This window comes from Anabrus simplex, chromosome 9, assembly GCF_040414725.1.
Source record: "Anabrus simplex isolate iqAnaSimp1 chromosome 9, ASM4041472v1, whole genome shotgun sequence".
Taxonomy (NCBI): Eukaryota; Metazoa; Arthropoda; class Insecta; order Orthoptera; family Tettigoniidae; genus Anabrus; species Anabrus simplex.
In genome coordinates this window covers 125,772,679-125,790,097 of record NC_090273.1, presented here as the reverse complement: position 1 = coordinate 125,790,097, position 17,419 = coordinate 125,772,679, and the positions used below count along the sequence as shown (strand labels likewise).

Genomic DNA, 17,419 nt, shown 5'->3' with positions numbered 1-17,419 from the left:
ATTGGTCTAAAACCTACCTGGCATTACATTTGATGTTCAAAATGTTGTCCCTCAGCTGTCAAACACGCCTGACACCTCGTAAATAGGTTTGCAGACACTCGACGTATCTCAGCTCCTGTGATGTTCGAAATAACTTGTGTAATGTTCTCTTGTAGTTCTTTTCCTGTGTGAGGATTGTTCACATACACTTTTCCCTACAGCATCCTCCACAGGTAATAATGACAGGGATTTAAATCAGGAGATCTAGGGGGATAATTAACCACACGATCTTGGAAAACTTCCCGGATTACAACTCCATAGACCGATTAGCAGTGTGTGCCGTCGCATTATCTTGCATAAAGTAACCATTACTCCTTTCTTCTTCCGTCAGCTCTTGAAAGAATGGTCTGAGAATGAGGTCTATATATCGATCAGCATTTATTGTTTCGCGGAAAAATATAGGCCCCATAATTCTGCGAGCACTTATTGCGCACCAAACTCGTATTTTTACATCATGAAGTGGACGGACATGCAGCTGGTGGGGATTTTCTGCACACCAGTAGCGATTGTTTCAACTATTTACATAGCCACTTATGTGTAGCCGTGGTTCTTCACTATAAAATACAAGTTCTGGGTCAACGTACCCATCGTGAACTGACTGAAGCAACCAGTTACAGTACCGAACCCTAGCAAAACTGTCAGGTCCTCTTAAATATTGGGCAGGGGTGGGTTTGTACGGTTTTGCTTTTAACAGTTTTGTTGCGTTGTGGGCAGAAGATAATGACACATTAGCTTGTACGGCGAGATGCGTCAGGGATTTTGTTGGAGTTCTTTCCAAGAGAGCTCCTATTTCGTCAAGCTTTTCCTCTGTTAAAACAGTTCCACTCCTGCGTGATTTCTTGTTAAGAATGGACCCGGTGGTGCGAAACTTCTTTACTAATCTACATACCGTACTCCTATGGGGAGGGAGGATTCCAGGAAATTTGCGAATGAATCGAAAGCAGCATTCTGTATAAGAAGAATGCTTCGCATAACACAACACAATGAATACACGCTGTTCTACTGTATACACCACTTGTTAAACACACAGTTAGTATTCCTACAGAAACTACGCTATTTTAAAGCAAACACATTGAACACACTACCAATGCCGCAGATGAACTGAACTATTGCTATGTGTGAAGCAATGGTTATCGCTACCGTACTGCATTAAATCATCTTAGCCGGTCATGAAGCAATATATCTCTTGGCAAATGAGTCACCCGGCCGTGCTATCGCCTTCTGTGTGAGTTCTCCTGACACACGGAGCAGGCCATAAAAAAGACCCTTTATATTACTCAATAATAAGCCTTCAATCAAGAATACAACAATAAAATAACTTCAACCTTCGAAAGTTGCAGCACCAAATTTATCAACCTTTGAATGAGAACTAATCACTAGATCTAAGCATATAGTTAAATAATATGTCAAAACTTTACATGTTGGAAAGTATTTCCTTTTTAAATCTTCTTTAAAATATGTTTTAATTCATTTCAACTTTACCAATGTCTATTGTACCATATATGTTAATCACTTTTTACTTTTGACCTTTAGCATATTAATTATTTTCATGTCTAATCAAGTTCCTTAAATAATGACTATCCATCATACTAATGTTTTAAATTATAAGAATTTTTGCATTATATCATAGCTAAACAGGTACCTGTTTTGGTATTGTGGCGATAAGGCTGATGATGCCCTTTAAAAGGGGCGAATTGGTAGGGCAACCGATGCGAAGTCGGGAGGTTGTGGGTTTGGATCCCACTGGTGTCTGGTTAGCCATTTTTGTTCTGTTCTTAACATCTCTTCAACAAGTATTAAATGTACGTAACACGACCTAATAGGTTGAAAGTCGGTTTCGATTACATTGCGGTCGTGAAAATTCAATGTTCATTGACTTGGCCCTCAACGGGCAACTTAAACGCACTCTACAGTGTGATGGTAGTAGTACCAGACCTGTAGCTCTGATCCTTTCCAACAGAACAAAGATGGCCTGGGCCACCATAGCTCAATTGGTAGAGCAACCGACGCAAAATTGGGAGGTTGTGGGTTCGGATCCCACTGGTGTCTGGTTGGCCATTTTTGTTCTGTACTTAACATCTCTTCAACACGTACTAAATGTACGTAACACGACCTAATAGGTTGAAAGTCGGTTTCGATCCCCATTATTGTTTATCACCATCATGGATGACATAATGAACATCAAGGAAACCTCTGGTGAACTAAATGCAATGGTCTTTGCTGATAATGTTATGATCTGGGGAGAAACTGAGGAACAAGTACAGTGGAGACTCAATGAATGGAAGGTTAAGTTCCAGGAGTTCAATCTCAAGATAAGCGAACTCAAAACAGTAGTGATGGCAATAAACAGAGAGGGACGACCAGCAAACATCATGCTAGGAAACCATTCACTAGAAAGTGTGGAAAGCTTTACATACCTTGGCAGTGTAATATCTCAAGATACACTAGCCACAAAGGATGTGGCAAATAGAGTGCAGAAGAGCTCTCACTTTTACCAGCAAGTACGAACACTCCTCTGGGATCCCAAAGTACCAACAAAATCAAAGCTGGTGATGTTTAATCAGTACCTCATACCAATCTTAATGTATGGTACTGAAACCTGCATCCTCACTAAGAAAGACTCATCAAGGTTGCAGGCATCAGAAATGAAGTTCCTTAGGTCCACAATTCAAAAAAAAAAAAAAAAAAAAACTGAACAAGTTGAGGAATGATGTGGTTAGGAAGGAAGCTGTTACTTCATTGTTAGATCGGATCAGCATATCCAGACTGAGGTGGTTTGGGCATGTAATGAGCATGGAGCCAACAAGGACAGCATATGTTAACTTGGAGCGACATGTGGCAGGGAAATGGATGGTGGGAAGACCAAGAACCCACTGGATGGACATCATAAAGATGGACATTGCAGATCAGGTAAGGACACTGGAGGACGTCATTAACAACAGAATGGAAGAGGTTCGCCAACAGTACCCGGGAACTGGAACTGTAAAATGATAATAATGATGATGATGATGATGAATGTAATAATTGAACTTCTGCTGAGGATGGCCTTTAGATTAGGCTGAAACGTGCGCCGTCCCGCGTCCAGGTAGGGTCGCATGAGATCCAGGCTAGCCCAAAGACAATGTCAGTTTCCAAAATGTAACGAAAATTTGTGGGCTATGAGTCCCGAAACTAGAGAAAACACTGTCATGGTAAACCATCGGATGGACAAACCTACGCAAACGGACGTCTCCAAATCGCGAAACCGCTTCGTATCCAAATGAAGTAGCACAATTCTTAATCTATGTTTACTTACAAACTAAGTCCATAATCTAGTAAGTCATTGAAAGAATTAGCAGTTTTAAACAATACTATTTATTAAAAAAGAATGAATAAAATCTTAAAAAAGAACTTCAAGTGCGTTGAAATACCATTAAAGAAATGAATAATAATTCATCAGTGTTGCATCTCATCAAATGCTTTCAAAGTATTTTTAAATTTGGAGGTCTCCAAGTAATTAACAGGAAAGAAAAATCAAACATTACACCTTTGATTGGGAGTAGTTTGAAAATGTCCGACGCAAGATTTTTTTTACATAAAATCAGGATCACGTTTACAACTTTCTTCCAACATTACATAATCTGTTGCTACAAACTTTCACTTGATTTAATTATTTCCCAACTTAATTCGCAGTATGATAAACTCATTTTGCTAATAATTATCACATTCAGTTATCAGGGATATCAATTATCAGAGAAAACATTCTTTCCAAGTGTTCCAAGCATTTCACCTGTCTAACTTTCCTGAGTTTTCGATACAGTATCTCGTAGGCATTGAGGAAAAGATAACTCTCTAAATCATTCTTCTATTTAAATACCGGTAACCAAAATATTATAATTATTAATTAGGTTGCTCATTAAAGAAATACTAATTTCAAAAGAATATCTCCTTAAGTGCCAGTTCAGAAGTTGTGTGTCCTAATATTCAAACTATCACTCACATCTAATAAGCATCTAAACTAATTCAATTAAATATTAGGCATTTGGGTTTGTGAGAAGACTAATTGTTATCATCAACCTTTAATTATGAATGTCACCAGTGATATCATATGATGTAAGTAAATAAACTTCTGAGCTTAGTTTACCAGAGTAAATCTATGGTTAGGAAATTCTACAGACATAAGTTGCATTCCTAATATCATCTATGTGTGGAATCATTTTCGATGATCATATAAGTAGTTGCTAAGTTAGATACGGTATTTGGATTGTAATTGACATTGTATAAAACTTCCTGAAAGATTAACATGTTTGAGAACCAATTATTATTATTATTTATCTCGAATAGCATCAATTGACTTCATTTCATTTCTAGAAACTATCTTATCTCTTCATTTGCAATGTAATAAGAATAATAATAATAATCATCATCATCATTACTCCTACCATATTACTATTCTTCCTATACAATTCATTTATTTCATATAACACGCCTCATGTCTCATTGTAATACTGTAACATCACAGTTCACTTTAACTTGACGCACATTACCTCCTCGCCATTATTCATCCATCAAATATTCTATTTTATTCTCAAACTTTCTTTGAATTCCATAAATTATCTCGTTATGTCTTCCAACGATGTTATAACAACCTTTCCATGATCATATCTTACCTCAGCTTGATTGTACATGCATTATCATAGACCTGATGTTAAACACAATATGGCTTAATATCGCATGTACATGAACTAACCTCCTTTCCTTCACCAAGGGCAACATTACGAACGCAAAAAGAAAAAAAAGTTGTCACTGGATAATCACTTCCTATATCAATGGATTTGCCTTGCATGTTAGAAGATTACCTACTAACCTCTGATACTGTGAATTCAGATAACCATTCACGTAACATCACTCTTATGGGACACTTAAAATTAGCACTTTTGAGTAAAGAATGCAAATATAAATGGCACTTTCCAAATAACAAATATCTAAACTACTTAACTAGAAGAATGTCAAGACTTATCTTTTCCTCCCGGTCTCGTTGCTGCTGTCACATATCCAATTGATCAGGACATGTGGTCTCTGGGTTCACGGCATCACATTAGCCTTACATACAATTTATAAAATATACATTTAATGTTAACCTAGTCAATACTTACAATACCACATATTGTGTTTAAATAAGTATAAAAAATAGAAAGGTTGTGAACATGTTTCGCCCTTCTTAATGGGCATCATCAGCACAATGGATAACCTTAAAACAAATAATTACAATTAAGAATGTTTACAATTATTAGTCATATAAAATTGGAATGAGATGTTGTGATGTTAAAAGTTATTCTTGATATCATGATTAGAAAGTTTGATGCGAATGTTACAAACACAAGTTAAAACTATTGTAGTACAATTTTACAATATTGTCTAAAAAATATCTATATCGGCATTCGTCTGGAATTGAAATGGATCCTCTTCTTTTAATTTTTTGTGAAAGTCAATGTTATTGTCATGTTCACCACCAAGTAGATTTGAAGAATAAGATATGTATAAAACATATGTTCCTATTGTATTAAATTAGGTCAGGAATGAACAATTGGTGTTATTTCTTGAGTTAAATTGGTTAAAACCCTTTCAGCTGAAAATACGTTGAAATGGAATATACGTTGAAAATTTATCCGATGTACAAGTTGGAATGGTTGACGCTATAACAGTAGTCTTCCAGATTGTTGTCTAAATCTCAATGGTTAGAATCGAATGCCGTGGAGTGTCTATCTTGTTCTGTTATTAGCGTGTTATTAACCATTGAGATTTACACAACAATCTGGAAGACTACTGTTATAGCGTTAACCATTCCAACTTGTACATCGGATAAATTTTCAACGTATATTCCATTTCAACGTATTTTCAGCTGAAAGGGTTTTAACCAAATTAACTCAAGAAATTACACCAATTGTTCATTCCTGACCTAATTTCTACAATACGAACATATGTTTTATATATATCTTATTCTTCAAATCCACTTGGTGGTGAACATGACAATAACATTGACTTTCACCAAAAATTAAAAGAAGAGGATCCATTTCAATTCCAGACGAATGCCGATACATATTTTTTAGACAATATTGTAAAATTGTACTACAATAGTTTTAACTTGTGTTTGTAACATTCGCGTCAAACTTTCTAATCATGATATCAAAAATAACTTTTAACATCACATCTCATTCCAATTTTATATGACCAATAATTGTAAACATTCTTAATTGTAATTATTTGTTTTAAGGTTATCCATTGTGCTGATGATGCTCATTAAGAAGGGCGAAACATGTTCACAACCTTTCTATTTTTTATACTTATTTAACCACAATATGTGGTATTGTAAGTATTGACTAGGTTAACATTAAATGTATATTTTATAAATTATATGTAATCACTATCGTCAATACGGACCAAAAATGAGATTAATGACTTGTAATCACATTAGCCTGTCGGGAACGTTTGGGATGGTCTTCGCTCGTCTCCGACTCTTGTGGGCTGGACTTGTCGATTGTGATACCATCATCTAGGTAGCCTCTGCCTCTGTACGTCTAGCACATGACATAGCCGGTTTCTTGTGTGGTGAACATGGAAAAACAGATCAACATGGTCAATTTCGTCATCTGCTGGGAAAAAGCCTATTATGAGCTACTTAGTAGTCTGATTGCTGCTTCTTATTATGTGGCTTGTGATATTTTCGAGTCTTTCTCTACGTCTGTTAAAGCTTCAATTAAACCGCAATATAATTCTTTCTATTTCTTGCGCAACAATTATTATGCTTCTGCGACTTCTTAATGTTGAATTCCTTTTGTTGTATACAAGTTCTTGCTGGTCTCCCGTGACGTAGTAATACGGTACCCTGGCAATTAAATCGTGTAGCTTTATATTAAGAAATGTTACAATTGTGAAGATGTTTGTTATTATATTGATCTACAACTCTTTATCTATTTTCCTCTTCTCAATCAGTCTTCCTCCAAAAGCTCTGTGTATTCCTCAGCTAGTATGTCCAGTAAAACCGAAGTTTTTTCTTTCAATAAGCATATATCAACAATATATCGATGTCATCTTTCTTTCACCGCCTTCTGTAATTTCTTCCCTTCTTTTACCTGACGGGAGTATCATTTTCTTATCATTCAAGCACTCGTTGACGTTCGCTGTCTGGCGTTCGTACGACATAGCCGCCATTTTTGCTCCGGATAAACCTTTGTACACAGCGAAATGGCACACATGCATAGATATCGTCCCATCTAATATAGATGGTTGTTTTGTATTGAAAAGGAGGATCATATAGTACTTTTTATTTGTAAAGTGATAACCGTCAATACGGAATGAGATTCATAATGTGCAACAATCCGTTATAGCGAGTAAATTTTTTGCCATTATGAATTCTCACTATAACGAACTTCTACTGTATTTGTTAGTGTTTCTTCGTGGCTAGTCAGCACTCCATCCTGATCAATGCCAATAGGTGAATATCAGTCTTAACAGAATTTTGATTTCAGGAAGAGTGACATCTTATGATCAAACAAGACTACTGTGACTTGGTGCCGCTTTATTGAGACGTTGTTTTCTTGTATTCCTCTACTTGTCTTCATATAAATAATTCTGTAGCCATTTCCACCCTACGTATGCTGCTAATGCACTCCTTTTATACTAGATGCATGTAACTTCTTGTCTACCCATTCCCTTTTTTTCTCTCCGGATTTTCTAATCTAACTCAACTGTTCCGATTTCTAGCTTGCAGAATGTTGGTATTGAATTTTTAATAAATACCTGAAGTTTGGGAAGGGCAGTTATCCCCATTCAGTGAACCGTTCATTGGTCTTGTCTCTTGACAAATACCCATTCAATAAGATTTTTTTTTTTTTTTTTTTTTTTTTTAATATGCTGCACTTAGGAATGCCGACTTTCTCACTATGGTAACGTCTCGTAGTTCACAGGGATGGGAATTTAGATTTACTAATATAGTTGTAAAGATGATTTAATATCACTTAATTATCTTATTTACCTGTGTACTTTCACTGCCTCATTCAGTATCATGTAAGCACTATATAATTTATAAGCCAGTGTTTGTTAATCCATGAAGTTTGTGTGAATGTTTTCAGGAGTTGGAAGCTGATGGTTTTGTGTTTTCAAGTGGTGTGTATGCTCAGTTGATAGAATTGTACACTCATCATGAGAAAGTTGAGGAAGCTCTCAATATTTTGAAAAAATTACGGGCCAGAGATCCTGATTTTGCTCTTGATGATACTAAAACCATCAAACTGGCCTCTCTTCTTGTCAACCAAGACAGGTTCCAAGGTAAATAATATGTTAAATGTGACCTCTTTTTTTTTTACTGACTTTGCATGCAAAATGGTTTATCGTTTCTTTAACAAATCTTTAGGGTCTCTCTTCCTTTAGCTGTTATATTAGTGAGTAGAGTGAAGTTGTAAACAATATTTCCTTAGTAGAAATAGAATTGGTGACAATGGGTTTTGCTTTCTGAATGAGGCACAATATCAGAAAAATAAGAAATATTAATTGTAGCGAAGGATTTAGGAAATGGTTCAGAATGAATCTTTTCCCTTAGTATTCAGTTTGACCAAAGATTATGTGAACAGTTCAGGTGAAGTATCGGTAACATGGCTTGATTGTCCAAGTATGGTAATTATATAATCACAATTCTAGTTTCTGTTTCCACATAACCCACATGTACAGTGAAACCTTAATTCTCCATTTTTGGAGGGACCACAGAAAGAAAAAAAAAAAACTTGCAATGTGGGAAAACAGAAAATCCGGGAACAAATTAAAACCATCAACAATCTGGCTAAACATCGTAAAAATGAAATGTATAATTGTAATCATACAAACATCCCTAAACCAAATCAAACCAAACTACAGCCGTAATGGGCCTTCACCTACCAAGCGCAACCACTGGTCAGCCTGAGGTCTGCAGATTATGAGGTGACGCATGGTCAGTGTGACGAATCCTCTCGGCCGTTATTCCTGACTCTCTAGACTGGGATAGTCATCTCACCATTAGATAGCTCCTCAATTAACAGTAATCATGTAGGCTGAGAGGCTGAGTGGACCTGGAACCAGCCCTCATATCCAGGTAAAAATGCCTGACCTGGGGCCTCCAGGTGAGTGGCAGGCAAGCTAGACTGCAGGCCTGGCTTCAGACATTAATGACATGAGTTAAAAATTCCGGTACTTTACATTCAGCATTACCCGGGAAACTTTGTCAGTTTCCCGTGAAAACTCATTTCAGGTCAGCAACTTTGATCAGCCAAACTCATCGAAAAAATAACAACACCAAGCTAAACAGCAGTTAACTACAGCTACTTTTTAATTTTCTAATCTAGTAAAATAAAGCACATTAGATACAAAAGCACCCAACATGATGGCAAAATCCCTTCTTTTCATGTTTGTGGGTTACTGTAGTCACGTCCTAGTTCGTGAACCATGGGCAACGGCTGAGTGGCCTAGTAAGTGGTCCTGAGAGTCGGGGTACCAGTTGCTATGGAATGGGAGTGGGCATCTCGGACATATTCTGAGCCGTGGCCCTCCTTGTGCTCAGGCGGCTAGGACTATACAATTCACCGGTGGTCCATAACCCGTTAGAGGAGAGATCCTCACTTGCACTATGTGCAAGTAGGGCAGCATCCTGCTTCATGAATTTACCGAGCTCAGAACACTTTAAGCAAGCCTCGGACCTATGGGAGTAATGGACTCCCACTCTCATTTGAAAGGCGAGGGACTCCTTGGAAACAACTTGGCGAACGAAATGGAATTCGATGGGGAGCTATCAATATTAATGGGGCTTATGGAAGAAAGAAGGTAGAACTGGCTGAGTCAGCAAAGAGGATGCATCTGGATGTGCTAGGAGTAAGTGATATTCGGGTAAGGGGAGATAACGAGGAAGATATAGGAGATTATAAAGTGTACTTGACGGGTGTTAGAAAGGGAAGGGCAGAGTCTGGGGTAGGGCTCCTTATCAGGAATACCATTGCACAGAATATAGTTTCTGTTAGGCACGTAAATGAGCGAATGATGTGGGTAGATTTGTCAGTTAGAGGAATTAGGACTAGAATTGTGCCCGTGTATTCACCATGTGAGGGTGCGAATGAGGATGAAGTGGACAAGTTTTATGAAGCATTGAGTGACATCGTGGTCAGGGTCAACAGCAAGGATAGAATAGTGCTAATGGGCGATTTCAATGCGAGAGTTGGGAATAGAACTGAAGGATACGAAAGGGTGATTGGTAAATGTGGGGAAGATATGGAAGCTAATGAGAATGGGAAGCGTTTGCTGGACTTCTGTGCTAGTATGGGTTTAGCTGTTACGAATACATTCTTCAAGCATAAGGCTATTCACCGCTACACATGGGAGGCTAAAGGTACCAGATCCATAATAGACTATATCTTAACAGACTTCGAATTTAGGAAATCTGTTAGGAATGTACGAGTTTTCCGCGGATTTTTCGATGATACAGACCACTATCTGATCTGTAGTGAACTAAGTATCTCTAGGCCTAGGGTAGAGAAAGTGAAATCTGTCTGCAAACGAATAAGGGAAGAAAATCTCCAGGACGAGCAAATTAGACGGAAGTACATGGATATGATTAGTGAGAAGTTTCGAACAGTAGACAGTAAGCAGGTTCAGGATATAGAAAGTGAATGGGTGGCATACAGGGATGCTGTAGTAGAAACAGCAAGGGAATGCCTAGGAACAACTGTGTGTAAAGATGGGAAAAGGCGAACATCTTGGTGGAATGATGAAGTGAGAGCAGCTTGTAAACGTAAAAAGAAGGCTTATCAAAAATGGCTCCAAACAAGGGCCAAGGCAGACAGGGATTTGTATGTAGATGAAAGAAACAGAGCGAATCAAATAGTTGTTGAATCCAAAAAGAAATCATGGGAAGATTTTGGTAATAACCTGGAAAGGCTAGGTCAAGCAGCAGGGAAACCTTTCTGGACAGTAATAAAGAATCTTAGGAAGGGAGGGAAAAAGGAAATGAACAGTGTTTTGAGTAATTCAGGTGAACTCATAATGGATCCCAGGGAATCACTGGAGAGGTGGAGGGAATATTTAAAACATCTTCTCAATGTAAAAGGAAATCATAATGGTGGTGTTGCAAACAGCCAAGCTCATGGGGAGGAGGAAAATGATGTTGGTGAAATTATGCTTGAGGAAGTGGAAAGGATAGTAAATAAACTCCATTGTCATAAGGCAGCAGGAATAGATGAAATTAGACCTGAAATGGTGAAGTATACTGGGAAGGCAGGGATGAAATGGCTTCATAGAGTAGTAAAATTAGCGTGGAGTGTTGGTAAGGTACCTTCAGATTGGACAAAAGCAGTAATTGCACCTATCTATAAGCAAGGGAACAGGAAGGATTGCAACAACTATCGAGGTATCTCATTGATTAGTATACCAGGCAAAGTATTCACTGGCATCTTGGAAGGGAGGGTGCGATCAGTCGTTGAGAGGAAGTTGGATGAAAACCAGTGTGGTTTCAGGCCACAGAGAGGCTGTCAGGATCAGATTTTCAGTATGCGCTAGGTAATTGAAAAATGCTACGAGAGGAATAGGCAGTTGTGTTTATGTTTCGTAGATCTAGAGAAAGCATATGACAGGGTACCGAGGGAAAAGATGTTCGCCATACTGGGCGACTATGGAATTAAAGGTAGATTATTAAAATCAATCAAAGGCATTTATGTTGACAATTGGGCTTCAGTGAGAATTGGTGGTAGAATGAGTTCTTGGTTCAGGGTACTTACAGGAGTTAGACAAGGCTGTAATCTTTCACCTTTGCTGTTCGTAGTTTGCATGGATCATCTGCTGAAAGGTATAAAATGGCAGGGAGGGATTCAGTTAGGTGGAAATGTAGTAAGCAGTTTGGCCTATGCGGACGACTTGGTCTTAATGGCAGACTGTGCTGAAAGCCTGCAGTCTAATATCTTGGAACTTGAAAATAGGTGCAATGAGTATGGTATGAAAATTAGCCTCTCGAAGACTAAATTGATGTCAGTAGGTAAGAAATTCAACAGAATTGAATGTCAGATTGGTGATACAAAGCTAGAACAGGTTGATAATTTCAAGTATTTAGGTTGTGTGTTCTCCCAGGATGGTAATATAGTAAGTGAGATTGAATCAAGGTGTAGTAAAGCTAATGCAGTGAGCTCACAGTTGCGATCAGCAGTATTCTGTAAGAAGAAAGTCAGCTCCCAGGCGAAACTATCTTTACATCGGTCTGTTTTCAGACCAACTTTGCTTTACGGGAGCGAAAGCTGGGTGGACTCAGGATATCTTATTCATAAGTTAGAAGTAACAGATATGAAAGTAGTGAGAATGATTGCTGGTACAAACGGTGGGAACAATGGCAGGAGGGTACTCGGAATGAGGAGATAAAGGCTAATTTAGGAATGAACTCGATGGATGAAGCTGTACGCATAAACCGGCTTCGGTGATGGGGTCATGTGAGGCGAATGGAGGAGGATAGGTTACCTAGGAGAATAATGGACTCTGTTATGGAGGGTAAGAGAAGCAGAGGGAGACCAAGACGACGATGGTTAGACTCTGTTTCTAACGATTTAAAGATAAGAGGTATAGAACTAAATGAGGCCACAACACTAGTTGCAAATCGAGGATTGTGGCGACGTTTAGTAAATTCTCAGAGGCTTGCAGACTGAACGCTGAAAGGCATAACAGTCTATAATGATAATGTATGTATGTATGTATGTATGTATGTATGTATATATGTATGTATGTATGTATATTTTTTATCTTCCATTGTAATTTGGTCACCAGTATTCTGTTCGTAGTAAGTTTCTGGAAATCTTTTGCATCATAAATTAGGCCTACATCGACTTTTAAAGGTTATGTTGAACTCGAGAATATGGTTTTCAGTGTAACTATCAATTCTGAAAAATTGAATGCATTATATTCAGTTTTGTCAGTCACTAATTATAAAGAGGAAAATATCATCATAACTCCATAAATTTTGGTTATTCGCAACCTTGAGCTCAGCTGGAAAGCACACACTCTGCAGAAGCCAGTACGAGTGGGAAATTATACGGTACAAAATTTTCAAATGTTACATAGTGCATATAAAATGACTGTGGTTTTTATAAGGACATTTTAACTGAAAAGCTTAAAAGTAAAATTCCCAGTCTTATATTAGGACCAAAAGAGTAATAGGCAATCCCAGGACCTCCCATGGCTTTATGTATGTAAGGTGCAACATCTGTCCTGGTCTCGAGAACACAATTGTGTCTGATCATATCAAAATACTAGATTCGTGCAAAGAGGAATCAATTTTGATTTCTCTCTGAAGGCCCAGTCACTATATATACTACCCTGGGAGAAGTGCTGTAAACCTGTTCGGCAATACAGTTGAAAATTCTCAAAAATAAACATCTAACCTGGATGTAACGTAGATGTTAAGTACAAACATTTGACAGAACTACTGTGTAGAGATGAGAAGAATGCAAGAATGAGGAATGTGGCCTGCAAGCACGAACTTCCTGTTCTGCCCAGACAGATCGGCTCTTATCTGCTCGTATCTGCTACACGAAAACATTGACTGACACTTTGCAGTTTGCTGGATTACAACTGACAAGAGCGAAGAGCTGCCAGTAGAAGACAGTATAAAGTCGCCTTGATAGTAGCGGAGTTGCTATGGTAACCATTGCGTCACTGGCTCTGCTGGTGAAAACCCCTTCGTCCCGTGCCTCACCGGGCACGTGCATTCTTCTGATCTCCCAACAGTAGTTCTGTATTCAAGTAGAGCTGTTGAAATGCGCTCTGTCTTCTGTCAATCGTCTTGGCCACTTTCTCCTTTATGATTTCCGAGGATTTTCTAATCAGTTCTAGCTGAATGCGAAGCTGAGATGGTCCCTTATGCAAATTTACTGCCAGTCGCTTTTCCATTACAGCACTTAGTCTAATTATCGCAATGATAGGACATTAACGCCGAAATCCATAGGTGTTCTGCACCCGTCCTTTTGTGAAATGCCGTTTCTTGATAAATGCTTGAGCAAGGATGGTACTGAATTTCTTGATCTGGGAAATCGTTTCTTTGAGGAACGGATAATGCTGGATTTTTACAACAAGATTTAATTAGGATGGTTGCAGGACTATGCAATTTCAATAAATAACCCAGGAAAAAAGTATTTTCCGGGAATAGATAATCGAGGTTCCATTGTTCACTGTCTGTACATTTCCTAAATGAAATATATAATAATAGCAGACACTTGAACACAAGTAGGTTTGTCTTCCAACTTCATCTGTGGGTGTTGGAGATGGTTGCATAGCCCTATGCAAGTAGCACACGATACAATACAACAGATTTATTTTGTCTGGCAAGATTAAGGCCATTAGGCCCCCTCTTCCATCTAACCAGAAAATACAGTTTTTACATGTGCAAAATTGAAATAAACAAGCTTACGATTGAAAGATCTTGCAACTACTAAACAATACAATATTATGATAAAAAACAAAAAATAAAAGTAGGAGAATGATGATGATGATGGAGAAGATGATTATTTACACAATTATGACATGAATAGCTAATTTCTATTATCCTTGGTAATAACAGTGGGATTATATAAAGTCTATAGTTTGAGGAAGGCTAAATCTACAATATTTCCATAACATTACTTAGTAGGTAATGGTGACAAAATTGGCTGAAACTAGCAGGTGAGGCTCGTCTGACAGGCGGGTAGTGCATTCCATTGTCGTGCCGAAGAAATAACAAGTGAGTTTGTGTATCGTGTGGTGCGGTGAGGTGGAATAGATAAGAGTGTATCAGATTTTGACTGTGTTCCAAAACTGTGATTGGATGAGAGGTGGTGAAATTGACTGTACAAGTAGGGAGGTGAGCAAGAGGAGAGTATTCGACGAAGAAGGCATAAACTTTAAGATTATGGCGCTGTTTGAGTTTTAGCCAACCGAGTTCATCGTAGGCAGGTGTAACATGGTCAAAGTAACGTAGGTCACATATGTAGCGAACACAGGCGTTTTGTGCACATTGTAGTTTGTCATTAAGAGTAGTAGTCAGGTCATTGTACACGGCATCACAGTAGTCGAAATGAGGTAATACCAGAGTGCAAATGAGGCGTTCTTTTCATTCTCAAGAAAATATGTTGCGGAATCTTCTAAGTGAGTTAAGTGTTGCAAATACTTTCCTGGAGATGCTGGTAACCTGCTGCTTCCAAGAAAGATGTTCGTCTATCATAACGCCGAGATCTTTGACAGATTCACTGAAATCAGTGGGTGAATTTTGTAGGTAGAGTTTTGGTAAAGTGAATTTGCATATAGTTTTTGAACAAAGCCGAGGATGTGAAATTATTATAGCTTGAGATTTTACGTTATTTAATCTAAGTCCATGCATGTCAGTCCAGTTACAGATTGCTTGTAAGTCTCTATTGAAATTTTTAATTTCATCGGTTAGTCTTTCCGGTTCACAGTGCAAGTATAATTGTATATCGTCAGCGCACATGTGGTGTCTGCAGCTGTTTACCGACGACATAATATCATTGATATACACAGAAAATAGAAGCGGTCTTAGGACAGACCCCTGTGGAACACCAACCTCTACGGATTGCCAGGATGAATATTCATTATTGTTATTTCTTACACACTGCAGACAACCACGGAGGTATGAATTCATCCACTGAAGACTGTTTGTCGAGAACTGGAATTTAAATAGCTTGGAAAGTAGTATGTCTATGTCAACAGAGTCAAAAGCTTTAGAGAAGTCAAGAAGAGCTAGTATGGTAACTTGTCTTTTGTCCATCGCATTGCGAATGTCGTCTGTAACCCTAAGTAGTGCAGTACTAGTGCTGTGGTTACGTTGAAAACCAGACTGGTGTTTGTCAAGAATATCGTGTATTTGCAAGTACCGGTAGTTGGAGACTTGTTGGTGTACAATGAATTCTAGGGCTTTTGAAAGGACCGATAATATGCTCACAGGTCTATAGTCAGTTACGTCTTCAGGCGGTGATTTTTTAGCGAGCAGGACGACAACAGCAGCTTTCCATAAGGAGGGATACGTGCCAGTCATTAGTGAATGGTTAAATATGTGAGTTATAGTAGGTAAAATTATGTCAATTATTGTCTTAATAAGTTCTATTTCCATGTTGTCTATCCCTTTGGACTTTGATTTTATTCTAAATATGGCTTGTTTAACTTGCGAGGGTGTCACATGTGAAAAGTCGAATTTTTCTCTGTCAGGTGCAGGAGAGTTGTAATTGCTGTATAGTGTTCTATGTTTCCTCTCTCTGTCAATGGTATGTCCGGGAGTGGTAAAATACGTATTGAGGGAGTCCAGGGATATGTCAATAGGATTATCGTCTCTTTGTTTACCTATTCCCACGTGTCTTAGTTCTTTCCAAGCCATAGCAGGTCTAGTATTTTGTTTTAGCAGGGTATGTGCATGTCTAATTCTAGCGTTGCATACTGCCTGCGATGTTTTATTTCGTAGCCGTTTAAATGTGTCAAAATTGTCTTGTGTCGGTTGTCGCTTAAACTTTCTATGTGCGGCATCTCATCTTGCCATTAACTCCTTTAGCTCTAAGTTTAGCCACGGCACTAGGGCTCGCGTTACCCGTACTGTTTTCGGTGGGGCGTGTCGATCATAGAGCGCTGTCAGATATTCGTTAAATATGTTTACTTTAATGTCAATGTCATCAACTGTCAGTATATGGTGCCATGGAACAGCTAGTGCGTCTTCAGTGAACATACTGTAGTCAATTTTAGAGAGTTCTCTGAATGTAATAGTCCTTGGTGTTGTCTTTCGGGTCTTTAAGGAGTAGGATATGTATATTAGGTCATGAGCTGAAATTCCTGGTACAGATGTCTGTCGGTGTTGTAGTACTTTGTCTGTATTCTTGACAATCATTAAGTCAATTGTCGTGTGTGACGTGGTGGTGTGGTGAGTAGGGAGTGTTTGCAAAATGCTCATATCGCAAGATGTAGTCATGCTTAAAAGCTGCCGACATTCGGCATTGTTGTTTCCGATTTCTGTGTTAAAGTCGCCCATGACAATTACATGTTCATATTGCAGGAGTACGCGTAACAATGCATTCTCTACGTCCTCCAAATGTCCAATTGCAGGTGGCTTGTACACCACACAGACAGCACATTTCTGATGGGCTACGATTATTTCTAAGAGCAGGAACTCCGGTCGTCTATTGTATTCGCTATCTGAACATGCAATTATCCTAGGCTTTAAACTGGTTTTGACTATCGCTGCTACACCTCCTCCCCTCTTTCCAGCTCTGTCATTCCGTAGTAAACAGTAGCCAGGTATGTTGAAAGTCTTCGAAGGGATCAGATCATGAAGCCAGGTTTCAGTGAGAAGGCAAACATCAAATACGTCTGGGAC

General features: G+C 38.4%; 1 protein-coding gene across 1 annotated transcript in view; it reads left to right on the top strand.

Moving 5' to 3' along the window:
• The window catches only part of bsf (bicoid stability factor), a 351,343-nt gene that overhangs the window by 200,567 nt on the left and 133,357 nt on the right, over window positions 1-17,419 (top strand). The window contains exon 12 of the mRNA XM_067153608.2: window positions 8,151-8,346. Within this exon, the coding sequence (XP_067009709.2) occupies window positions 8,151-8,346 (196 nt within the window). The remainder of the gene's footprint in view (window positions 1-8,150; window positions 8,347-17,419) is intronic.